Source organism: Zootermopsis nevadensis, unplaced genomic scaffold, assembly GCF_977971745.1.
Source record: "Zootermopsis nevadensis isolate Lab colony 2312 unplaced genomic scaffold, Znev_1.0 Znev_ptg000031l, whole genome shotgun sequence".
Taxonomy (NCBI): Eukaryota; Metazoa; Arthropoda; class Insecta; order Blattodea; family Termopsidae; genus Zootermopsis; species Zootermopsis nevadensis.
Genome location: NW_028259163.1, coordinates 3257718 through 3269796, shown reverse-complemented (window position 1 = coordinate 3269796; position 12079 = coordinate 3257718). Strand labels below are relative to the sequence as shown.

Sequence of the window (12079 nt, the reverse complement as noted above, 5' to 3'; positions counted from 1 at the left end):
TACCAACTGTTATACCGGCGTCTTATTTTTATTAGTTTTCCATTTACAGAAGTGTTGTACAATCTTATTGAATGAATACAATGCAATAAAACGTCCTCGCATACGCTGAGAATTATTTCTTATTAGTTACTGTACAAGCAACATAGAAATTGGATTCATTACCAAACATTAAACAAATATAAGAGGCTCAGAGTTCTGGCGCATAGAGGGGAAATTCTTTTTTGTAGTTATCAACTTTGTACGGTGTCGTTATATGCAACGAGTTTTGAATAGATTTGTACGTAGAATACAAGGTTCAAGGAATGTGATGGTTTCGGAGTTTATTCAAGATATTAGAGAAACCGACTCAGGTGGAAGAACCTACCAGTAATTAAGGAAATCGTGTTGTGTGGTAATATTGAAGGTATTTAGTTTTAAATATAAGACATTGTTATTCAGTGACGAAAATTTCGTCACGTTCAATCCTATTTGTTTTAATTCAGTATCATTTTTCTTTTATAAAATTTTTGTAAAATGTTAATGGGAAGGTTTTTTTTCCCAGTTTTCTGACATGATTGCAGTGTCACATTAACTTTCGTACCTGCGGATTTCATGAGGAGGTTGCTTACGGTTTGGAAGGTTATTTCATCTGTTGTGCGTACAATTTGACCATTTCTTGTGTATATTTAATATCGATTCACTTTTTTCTGCATAATATTGGATGAAGCATAGATCATCTTGAAACAGAAATTCCATCACTCTACTTTAGTTGTGAATGTTGTAGGACAGATATGAATCAGCACTGTAAAGCATCTATAGTCTGCTGTGTATGATAGTTAAGTCTGTTCACTCAGAACATTGTTTTTTGAACTCTTGCACTATCTGCCAGTCAGAGATCTTGATCACCAAAATGCCTGATGTAAAAATTGAATGTTACATTGCATGTCTAAGGATGCAAACTAAAGAGATATCAGAAAGCAATAAAGAATGTCTGGAAGAATAATAAGATGTTTAAACACAAGAGGGCTGACATTTTTACCATAGAAGTACAGGTTATTCCAAATACTAGAAATGTAGGTAGAAATTATGCATTTCAATATTTGTTTAACGTGTGGTATCATAAGGAGTTTATCGTAATGCCAGTACATTGATCTAAACATAAATTAGACTTTTGCAGTTTATGTCTACATAATTATATTGTTCTTGCAAAAATATACTCGAAATGATTCTCTTGTCATCACCTTCATTTGTGTTGGTCTCTTTGTGTTTGTTTAAGTCTTGTTAGGTTTGCTTTCTTTAAACCTAGTGTTCATAAGTTCGCAACACGAATATTTCTATGAAACCCAAGCAGGTGTGGTAAAGTGACAAGTGCCATAATTTTCAATTGTACCATGCCCTCTTCAACTTGTTTATGTTACAAATGATTATTTATATATGTTATATTTGTTTTGCAGATTAACATTTATATCATAGCTTACTTCGATTGTAGAACAAGAATCTCCACACTTAAATTTTATGGAAGTCACTGTGACAGATATGTGTGGTAGGTGAAATGATTTTATGTTTATATATTTGAGAATATTTCTGTATTTTGAAACATACTCTGATTTAAAAACTCTTGTTTCAGATAACAGCCACTATAACAAGAATACTAATAAACTGCTTATAGACTTTAATGGTCCTTTGCAAACACAGCTGAAAGTTGGAAGCACTGGTCATCTGAAACCATTACTTCCACCTCCAATTGGTCCAGTAGATTCTCCAAGTGTCACATTAACTTGCAATCAGACTGTTTTAGGTGGAGATGATTCTGATGTTGACAATAATCCCTTTGACTTAGTTACTCATCAGACAGATTTGAATGTTCGGATGCTAAATGATCCATTTGAACTTGTATATCAAAAAGCATATCACCTTCCGACTGAAGTAAATGAAAAAAATCCAGATTCAAATGTGACAAATACAGACGATAAAGAAGTTTCTACAACGCTGCCGACTGAGACAGTTTCATCCTTACAAGATATTTGTAGCACTGCTTCTGATAATTTTAAAGCAAATTCTATTCATTCTAATGATGTGGTCCAAATACTGGAGCATTTGAATGAAGATATTGGTGAAGATTCATTAATTTGTATTGAAGATGTCACAGATCCAACTGGACGTATGTTCTTAAGCCTGTCGGACACTTCTTGTGCTTCAAAACAGTCATCAGCAACAGAAAGGATAAATGAATTAAGTGATTTAAATTTTACCAATTTGATTAATGTACACCAGCCTGTAAAGAATAGCAGTGGAATCTGTCACATGAAAACTGCAGAAAATGGACAAAATATTGCTCAAAATAATTTGTTTACACATATAAGAAGTTCCTGTTGTGATGGGCATAATGTGTACCAGAATTGTTTTAGTACAGGTTGTATACATAGAAAAACTGAAACAGATGTATTATCACGATCCCAAGAAGTTACATTAAATTCCAATTCCCACACAGATGAGGAATTGAAAGCTATTGTTGCAAGTAGAATAAATGCTTGCATTAAAAATGCACTGGGGCAGACAAAGTTGTCTACAAGAGAGAATTGGATTTCTGGTCACAATTCATCCTCTCATGTTACTGTCACTGCCCCCGTGATGACAGTACCCGTGCCGCTCGTACAGTCTTCACGCCTGCATTCAGATGTTTTTTCATTTGCATCCCCTGAAATAAAGAAGAGTAATTTACCTGCAACTCTGAATGGTGTTACAGATGCATCTGTTGAAGCACTGCATACGTTACATCAACAGGGAAATGCAAATTCAGTAAATGCCATCTTAGCATCTAGTCTGAAGACACCTCTTGATAGACTAAAATTGCTGACACAGAGAAAAAGCAGTGGCAGTACTGGTAGTGTCGAATCATATGGGGAACTCAATAAAGCCTTTTACATGTTTATGTCGGGCAATTCAGAAATGAAAACCTCTCCTGACCTGTTGTGTCAATCATTCTCAGATGTTAGAGGAACTATTTCTGGTTCTGGTTCCACAGAGAAATGTTTTTCTCTAAAATGTGCTAATAATAATTTAGGTATAAATATGAATGTTGCACCTAATAGTCTTGATCCTGAATTATATAGTTCCAGTTCATGTGAACATAAGAATGTAACAGCTGACAGTGGAAAAATTGGAAAAGATAATAAATGTGGTGAAGAAAAACTGAGTTCAGTACAGAATGATATACAAGTGAAAAACACTGATCAAGAGAAACTTCATCCAGCTCAAGAAAATTCGCTGCATGTTGACAGAAATACTTTGGCATGTATTTCTTCAAACGATGGTAAGATTCTTATAAAGACTTATTATACTATACTGAAGACTAACTTACTAATTTACGTTAACTTTCTTTGCAAGTTTCAAATTCAAATAACTTATAAAGAATTTTATAATATGATGATGATGATCTTTTAGGTTATGATGCATTGTAGACTCTTAGGTAGATACCAGCATCCCAGAGTAACATATTATCTACATCTTCAGGGCTGAAAAATTTGTTTCTCGTTATGAAACTTTTGAATCATAACCCAGAACAACATTGTCATCTTCACCACAATGAGACCCTAAAATCTCATACTTTTATAACATTCATTATCATGATTTAGGAATATAATCATCATTTAAACTGACCCTCTAAGCCAAGTAGGTCTTGAGATATCAAAAGATATTAATCATTTGATGCACAATAAAAAGAGACAGGCCTCCCTGTCGTGCACATGTACTACTCACAATTTACATCTGATGTTGATGACTTACTTGCAAAAATTAATTCATTTTTTATCTAGAATATCAAATCACAGTTTGATATGTTACTCTTGAATTGATAGTAGTTGGTGAAAATCTGCAAGCCTGACCTTCACTACATGCTGTTTCATATAAGATAAATTATGGCTGACACCCGGACTTTGTCCATCATCTGACATTTTAAATATATGAGGCCATGTTGTAGCCAGTATCAAATGAGAATGAAAATTGATTCATGTTTTATATTTCAGATTATGTGGCAGGAAATATATATATAAGAAGATTGTCATCTTCATTGTGTGTGGGTTCATGTGATAGCAACAAGAATGACGAGGTTTGTATTGATTTAAAGAAAGGCAGTTTCAAAGAGGAGTATACGGTTCAAAGATGGCCGTCATCTGGGCTGTTGCACTGTATAGTCTGGTAAAATTTTACAGATTCATCACCCTGATTATAGATGTAGTAAGCACTTCTGAAAAACTGGTCACTTTCTACCGGACAACACGGTGCAGAATCCCAGAAGGCAGCCATTTTCAGAGATGGTGCTTAGATAGATAGACATTTGTGAGAGGATTATACTGCCTCTGTCTTCAGCGCTGAAGTGACAGCCTTGAAGAAGGAGGCATTATGTTCCTTCAAAATGTTGGTATATACATACAAGTTGACATGATCTTACAGCCCAGAAGCTGGACATTGACATGTTCACTGCCATGACAATCTCAGATCTCATTTGTTGAAAACTGTTCTTTGATTATAAGATGAAATATACCCACATATGTCAGAGTGTTGATGCCAGAACTTACAGGACATGCACTGAAAGTCACATGTTCTGAGACTGATGAAATCGAGTACTTGGTATTATGCTGTAGTTAGCTTTTATTTTCAAGGTCAAATGGTCTTATATGATGCAAGAAGTGTATGCCTGAATGAAAATAAAAATTTTACATGTAATGTTGTTCCGACATGTGAGTAGGTGTTATGGGAAATCATCCGTCTACTGTTGTATTGATTTGTTCCTGTCTAACTCGCAGGTTGAAGGAGACGATAATGTGTTTATGGAAGCGAATACTCTGGCATTTGTCTTCAGTAAGGCTGCAGACAGTTTCAGTGAGTTAACCTGTAAGTATTTCTCAAGTTTACAAAATTTGTTTTGTGTGTTTTCATTCATTTATTCAGAGCCTGTTACGTGCATGTGTTTAATAACCGTAAATTGGTGACGCAGAATTAGGCTAATTAACCCATATAATAGGAAATGTAGAACTATTTTTGTATGTTACAGTTACATGTCATACATTAAAAGCATAAGTGTATGTTGGTGATGTACATACATTAGAAAATGTATATGTTTGTTCTCTTCAACTTCATATTAATTTCAGAAGTAAAGTGCTTATTATCACTGTCTTCTTGTACTAGCAAAAACTTTTCTTTCACTAAAGAAATTTCTTAAAATGTAATCTTATCTACCTTATTAAAATCTTTGCACCAAATTTAATTTTCATTTATCCTGAACAATTTATAGCATCACTTTATGTGAAACCCCAGAATTTTAAATTAATATTAGTGTTACATGCTCAGATTTACAATAGATTTAATAACTTCCTAATGAAATTTAAGTATTAAAGTTATAGTTTTAAGCTGTACTGTCCCACATTATACTGATAAAGGTTAATGAAAACAATAGCTGAAGGAAGGAAATTGGTCCATAATTGTAATAACTTTGTTTTTATGATTGTTACAGCAAGTGATGGTGAGGAAGACATCTCAACCTTTAAACCTCAGTGGGAGGTGTCGAAGTTGAATTTACCAAAATTCAATTCAGAGGAGGATGGTGCAGATCAAGTAGAAAATAGTAACCTTCCAGATTTTGCCAAAATAAAGACAGGGTCACCTCCAGATGGTATGAAGCCTAACCACAAACACGGACATAAAAAGCCCTCATCTCAGAAGGTAAGGTTAATGTTTGGTAATGAGGTTGTTTCAGATATGAACCAGAATTTTCACTGTGTAAGATATGAGGTTTTCATGGCAGCGAGTCTGAAGATGGCTGTCTTTTGGGTTGTTGCGCCGTGTAGTCTTGTAGAAGTTTACCGACATTTCAGAGGTCCTTCCTGCCTCCATCATTAACCCAGAAGACAGCGATCTTCATTTTGATCTTAGTTTGGTAATTGCTTTTCCATCAGACCTGTTTATGTGTTGTCTGTGCACTAAATTTTAGTAACTGAAGCACTTGAATTCTTTTCTGCATTCTACCGCATTAGAGCCAGCAAAGTTTTAATTTAAAAAGTCTGCAAACATAAGGCAAGAATTTCATCTTATTATTCTTATAATAAAAGTCTTTGTGTATATATCCTTATATATTTGAAGGTAAAGTAAAAATATACTGGGAATGACCCGTTCTTCAAGTACCTGAGCACTGCGTGTTCCAACTTTTTCGTTGGCTTGATCTATAGACATTCGGTAGGACTCCTTGGACAAGGGATCGGCCCGTTGTAAGGCCTATACCTGTACACAGGAAAGCACAACACAGAAAGACGCGGACAAACATCCATGGCTTGAGTGGGATTCGAACCCACAGTCCCAGCGTTCAAGCGGCACAAGGCCCACGCCTCAGACCGCGTGGCCACTGCGGACCCCAAGTAAAGATATGTTACAAGTATTAATTTAAATTTTATTTATATCCTTGCAGAAAGTTGATGTAAGCAGGAAAAGTGGATGCAGCAGTACATCAAGTAGATCATCTGAGACGTCACGCTCCTCTAAGCAGAGCTCTGGTAGCTGCTCAAGTTCCTCCACACCACCACTTTCTAACCAGAGAATCCAAGGCCTTAGTTTGCATAGTCGCTTCTTATCTGTATGTATATTTTAATAACAAAGGGGGTTAAATAAAATCTGATTTGATTTGGACTATTTTTTTACATTTAACAAGACTTTGATTTTTCTGTTTTGGTTCAGAACAGAAAGTTGTCCAGTGGTCTTCTGGTGGCTACTGAGCTGTGTCTTAAAAATGTTAGCTCCAAGTGACAGAACAATGAAGATATAAATTCAGTTCATTGTATGATATTAAAATAAGACAATTATAAACCCATAGTTCAGACATAAGTTTTGAACTCTTAATTTTTTTCCAGTCAGTAGACAAGAAGTTGAGCAAAGTTCTTCCAAATATTCTTCCACCACCACTGAAAGGTTTGGTTAATGAGACAGAAAGGAATATGCGATTGAAAGCAAAGCGAAAGCAGGAAACTGGAAAAAGAGGTCCGATGAAGGCGGTCGTTCCAGTTGACAGTATGACACGAGCTGGTGGTCCTGAAAAGAAAGGTGAGGATTTTCTTCCAGTTTGCATTTTTGCACAAAATGGCTTGGAAATTTTAGGGAGTAGTGTTAGGTTAGGTTAGGCTAGGTCACTGACTTGGCTCATGGACAATTAAGCTGTTTCAAAACTTTTATCAAAATATATTGATTGTGATTTTCAGGAGAGCAAGCAGAAGCTCGTGTGCTTAAAGCTAATTCTGGTGTCACTAGCACACCAAAATCTCTGATCAGGTCATCAAGATCATCACTTAATCATGAGACAGAAACCACAAATACTCCAGTTCTGGTAGGAAAAAAAATTATTATCACAGTGTGTGTATAACAGGTATTGTACTTTGAATATGATTTGCAGTTAATCCTTTAATTATTCTTTAATGTTGGAGAGATAAACCCTTGTTACTTCTTCTTCTATGTCTCTCCGGTCCATGGCCTCCTCAATTCTCCTCTTCCATTCGGTCCTCTGTTAGGTCCATCTGTCCGAGGCTTTGATTGGGGTTTCGAAACATCTTCCTTTTTACGGTGCAAGGTTGTTAGCCTTGCGACCAACCCCCAACCTGGAGGACCCTTGTTACTAGTACAAGCAAATGCATGAACATTCAGAAAAGACACAGTGGCACATTAAATTATTATTAATCTAATCTTTATTAAAATTGCATTGTGTTAAGAACAGATTTCAAACTTAGCCAGTGAATGCAGCAATGATAATTATCATTATTATTATGATGATGATCGTCATTATCAGCTTTTACACAGGTGACTGCTAAATTGTTTAATATTAACATCAGAGTAGTTTACAGAATAGTAATAGTTTAAGAGTACGTACTACTGTAATAATCGTTCGAGGTGCGTTAGAAGTAAAAGGCAAGGGGATCTGAGGGGTGGGAGAGGTAGTGGATAAGGAAGCCTATAGTATTGGTACTATAAACATTATTTCTCATTGGCAGTACTTTGTAGCTCACCCTCTCAGTTCCTATGTTGGTAATGTCTTTGGTTTACATAGTATATGCATTTGTTCTTCTATCCGCAGGTAAGTGACGTAGGTAAAGTACAGTTTAGCCCTTGATTCAATAGCTTCCATACTTATTTCTGTCGCATTAGGGTATTTAATGAAATGTAAATCATGTTATGCTTTATGGAGCATCACTTAATCCATAAGTCAAATAAAACGATATAATTTAAGAAATGATAATAAAAATTATATGTGTTGGAGTACTGAATAAAAGAGCTATTTGTGTACTTTTCAGCCTGCCAGATCATGTCAGAAAAAGGCCGCGAATCCTTCTGCGCTGTCTATGATTGAGTCAAGGACAGTTGCTGTCAAGAAAGATGGGTGAGTAGTGACATAGATATGTTCAAAGTAAAATGTTAGTTTAACAGTGTATAACATACCAAGAATTTTGATTTTTTTATTGTAATAAGTAAATTAATCATCAGTACCCACAAGATTGTCTCATGGTTTTTTTATTGTTTCAGTTCTGGGGTTAACAGATCATTTACAGCATTGTCCTCGACATCATGTGTTCCAGTTCTGAGGCGTGCCAATTCTCTTACCAGTGGAATTCCTTCCCTTGCATCACCTTCTGTCTTTCTAAACCAGCCGTCATCTTACGATAATAACAGTGTTCCTGTTAGTTCTAAAGAAAATCCAAAGCCTGTCTTGGATGTACAGCCAACAACTCCAGTCCGTAGGCAGTCATGTCAGATACCAACTCTTGGCTCTCATCAGAAAAGCAAATCATCGAGTACCATTCCACAATTTAATCTATCAGGCTTGGCGGTAACATCCACTCCAGCAAGAAATGACAGATATATGTCTCCAAATCACAGTACTTTAGAATGTTTACCATCTCCTATCTCTGTTAGGGATAATAGAGAGAGTTCTTCATTGCAAACTGGAATATCTGAGAGTGTTAAAACTGTTGATGTGCCTAGAAATACATCTGCAGATGGCTCCCATCAAAAGAAGAAAACCATATCTATTTATAAAAATCACGGAAGGTCCAAATCTGCATCTAATATACAACCCCCAAGAGACAAACGAAAGTCATTGACAGAAAATCACTCAGATAGATCTAAAATTCACGTATCTTCAGATAACTCTGCGACATTTGATAATGATGTCAAGAAAGACCGTTCAAAATCACCTGGTTTCCGAATGGGCTTATCAAAACCTCTGGTGATGAAAAATCTCAACAACCATTATGTTGCAAGCAAAGATAATCAGAAGAAGGAATTATCGCATGCTTCTGGAAATGATCAAAGGAAGGCAAAGACACTGTTACAGGTATGTTGAATATACTTACATGATATTAATAGGAATTAATGCAGATAACAGAAGAAAACTATTAAAATGTTGTTTCTTTTGTAAGTGTTTAAAATACATCACTGAAATTGTAATGCTTTATTCAATGCCTGATTAAATGTAAAGTAGTTAGATATTTACATGATTTGCATTGTACATACTGTAACTGCTTCATTCTGTATTGTTTGTAGGAAGCATTTCAGCTATTGGCAAACTTGATGTGCAATCCATTGACTGCATTTGATAAGATTATTTGTTTACGAGCACGTTGCCATATGGCGTAACAGTATGCTAATTGTATGAAGTGCATTTCATTTTATGTTTATATTCTTCTGCCAACTCTTCTTATGGTCCATATTTTGCTCCGCATGTATCATATTTGCATGGAACTACCATATCTGTCAAAACTGAGATGAGTATTTTTTTTTTTACTTAGACTGTTGAATGCGTAATATGTGAAGCCTTCTACAGAGACACTATACCCTTATCCATGCCTTCTAAGGTATTCAGCTTTTACTTGTGTTGAAAAATGTTTTAACTTTTTGGCAGGTTGTTTATCGTCCCAAACCGCATTTCTAGTTGGCCTTTGTCGCATGAGGACTCACAATGTGTTCTTGAGAATATCACATTTCGCCTTTGGTTTTTGGCTTGGCTTGCTTTTGGTGTTTGGTTTATCCTCAGTGCATCTACTAAGGATTCTCGCTGGAGCAATCGGCATGCATGTATGATTCTGATATAGCTTTTGAATAAATTGAGCTTGGTCCATGAAATTTTGTCAGTCTTGGTTTAGTCATTTTGAGAATGAACATCAAAGTTCCTTTATATTTATTTATTTACACACACACAGATACATACAGTGAGATTATTTTTAGTATCCCCGCTAATCGCTGGACCTCTCAGGTGGAAGAGTTGGATGCTCCTCCCATATGTTTAAACTAAATAGATTAAAAATAAATTTTTCCCTGAATAAAGTAGATGCTGGAAATTATCTTTGTAGTCCTGCGTGCCTTCCGGACACCTCTGTGATAAGTTTACATTCATTTGTTGAAGTTCACTGCAACTGTTCTGTGATTTGCTGGGATGCTCAGAAAAAATCTCATTATGTATACTATAAGACCCTCTTTTGGTTGACAGTGTAAACAAATTAGTAAGTAAACCCTTTGACTGCTGAGTATTACTTTGTTTGAAGATGGCTGTCTTCTAGGTTTTGCGCTATGAAAACCTCAAATCCTACATCGCTTAGTTTATTGACTTCTTAATGTTGGGAGAAATGTACAGACACTACCAAATGTTTATCAGGAGATGGCAGAATGTCTGCAGTTTTTTATTGACCATACAGATGAGAAAATGTAAAAACTGCATAATTTTCCGATCAGAATATCTGAAGCAGTGTGTTGTGCTACTGCCTATAGTAGTACAGGATGTTCAGAGCAAAGCAGTCAAGGGGTTAATTACAAATATTTTCTGTTTTATAGGATGGCCTTATCCTAAGATATTTTATGTCATTCTAGATTTTTTCTAAACTGAAGAGAAGTGCTGCTATGCCAGTAGACAAGGAGAATGTAAATCCATCATGCGAAATCCACCTCTGAAGATGTGTTAGTGAGTGTGGTTAATAATATGGTAGTATAAAATGATTTATTCTGTCAGTAGCTTACTTACATAAAATGATACCATTTAGCAATAAATCGTAGTCCAGTTGTAATATTTTTATAAAAAGAAACTGTGTGAAAGTTTGAGACCCATCTAAAAGTATCAACATTTTAATGCTCAGAATTTTTAAATGTAACTTGCACTTATTTATGTATATCTTGAGTATGGTGAGTGTATTCCCAGCCATAAAAATTGATACTTTTTTTTTTTGGGTATTTGCAAAAAATGTTGACACACTGAAACTCTTCACATGCAGAAGTAACAATGACTGTTATTCCATTAATTTCATAGTATTCTTGGTCTGTTGTATTTTTGTACCAATAATAACCATATCTATGATGTTTTCCTTTGATTCAGAAAGTACTTTGTGGGTTCTTTAGTTTATAAATTTCACATAATATAGAGGATGTTTTCAAACATGTGAATAACAATCACACAGTCCTGATAAATATATCTGAAACCTGATAACATAAGTTGTTCAAAACTCAGAAATACAATTTATTTCCCTTAGTTGTGTATTAAAAATTTAAAAATTGTTCAATATATGAAGAGTGACTGAAAATAAAATGGCGTGATCAGCTCATAACATCTGGGTGGATCAGTATATGTTAGTCTATATAACTCTTAAAATGTCTAGTTATTCATGTCAGTATTTATAATATTAATTATGGCAGCATTAACACTTGAAATAAAATATGCTAATTGATTTCAAGTTTTATAGGAAATAAAATAATAGAATTCTGTTCATTTTATACTGCATTACTTTTGTTCCCCAAAAACAATGATATTTTGAACAGTTCTACTTCATAAAAAGTATATTTGTATGAAGCATGCCATGAAACTGGAAAATGGGTGTTGTTTAATTACTTTGTAGGTTTAAGTTTAATTTCTGGAGACCTCATTATTTCTCTTCCCATTTTTAATTGATAAAAATAGGTTAATTTCCCAGTTTTTAGTAATAAGTATGTATATTAAGATGTTTTTGGTATTATAATTTCTGCAGTTAGTCAGCTCACATACATTATGAATTTTAGAACTCATGGAAAAATATGAAGCAACTTC

The 12079-nt window shown here is 34.8% G+C and overlaps 1 protein-coding gene across 2 annotated transcripts; it reads left to right on the top strand.

The window, feature by feature from the left end:
* The first annotated feature begins 61 nt into the window (after positions 1-61).
* On the top strand, positions 62-11769 carry LOC110832724 (uncharacterized). 2 transcript variants are annotated; one of them, XM_087359555.1, is made up of 13 exons: positions 62-403; positions 1434-1522; positions 1607-3292; positions 4005-4087; positions 4785-4872; positions 5492-5700; positions 6440-6604; positions 6879-7068; positions 7224-7348; positions 8307-8392; positions 8536-9346; positions 9914-10086; positions 10876-11769. In XM_087359555.1, the coding sequence occupies exons 2-12, from the start codon at positions 1495-1497 to the stop codon at positions 9941-9943; spliced, it is 3501 nt and encodes a 1166-aa protein (XP_087215681.1). In that variant the 5' UTR covers positions 62-403; positions 1434-1494; the 3' UTR covers positions 9944-10086; positions 10876-11769. The 2 variants fall into 2 exon arrangements, with proteins under 2 accessions (XP_087215681.1, XP_021925675.2); XM_022069983.2 differs by lacking the exon at positions 9914-10086.
* The last annotated feature ends 310 nt before the right edge of the window (positions 11770-12079 follow it).

Excerpts from the sequence above, each read along its gene's own strand:
- LOC110832724 (XM_022069983.2), top strand. The coding sequence starts at position 1,495 with ATGGAAGTCACTGTGACAGATATGTGTG. Across the intron at positions 4,088-4,784 it reads ATAGCAACAAGAATGACGAG|GTTGAAGGAGACGATAATGT; the intron begins GTTTGTATTGAT and ends TCTAACTCGCAG. Across the intron at positions 8,393-8,535 it reads GTTGCTGTCAAGAAAGATGG|TTCTGGGGTTAACAGATCAT; the intron begins GTGAGTAGTGAC and ends TTATTGTTTCAG.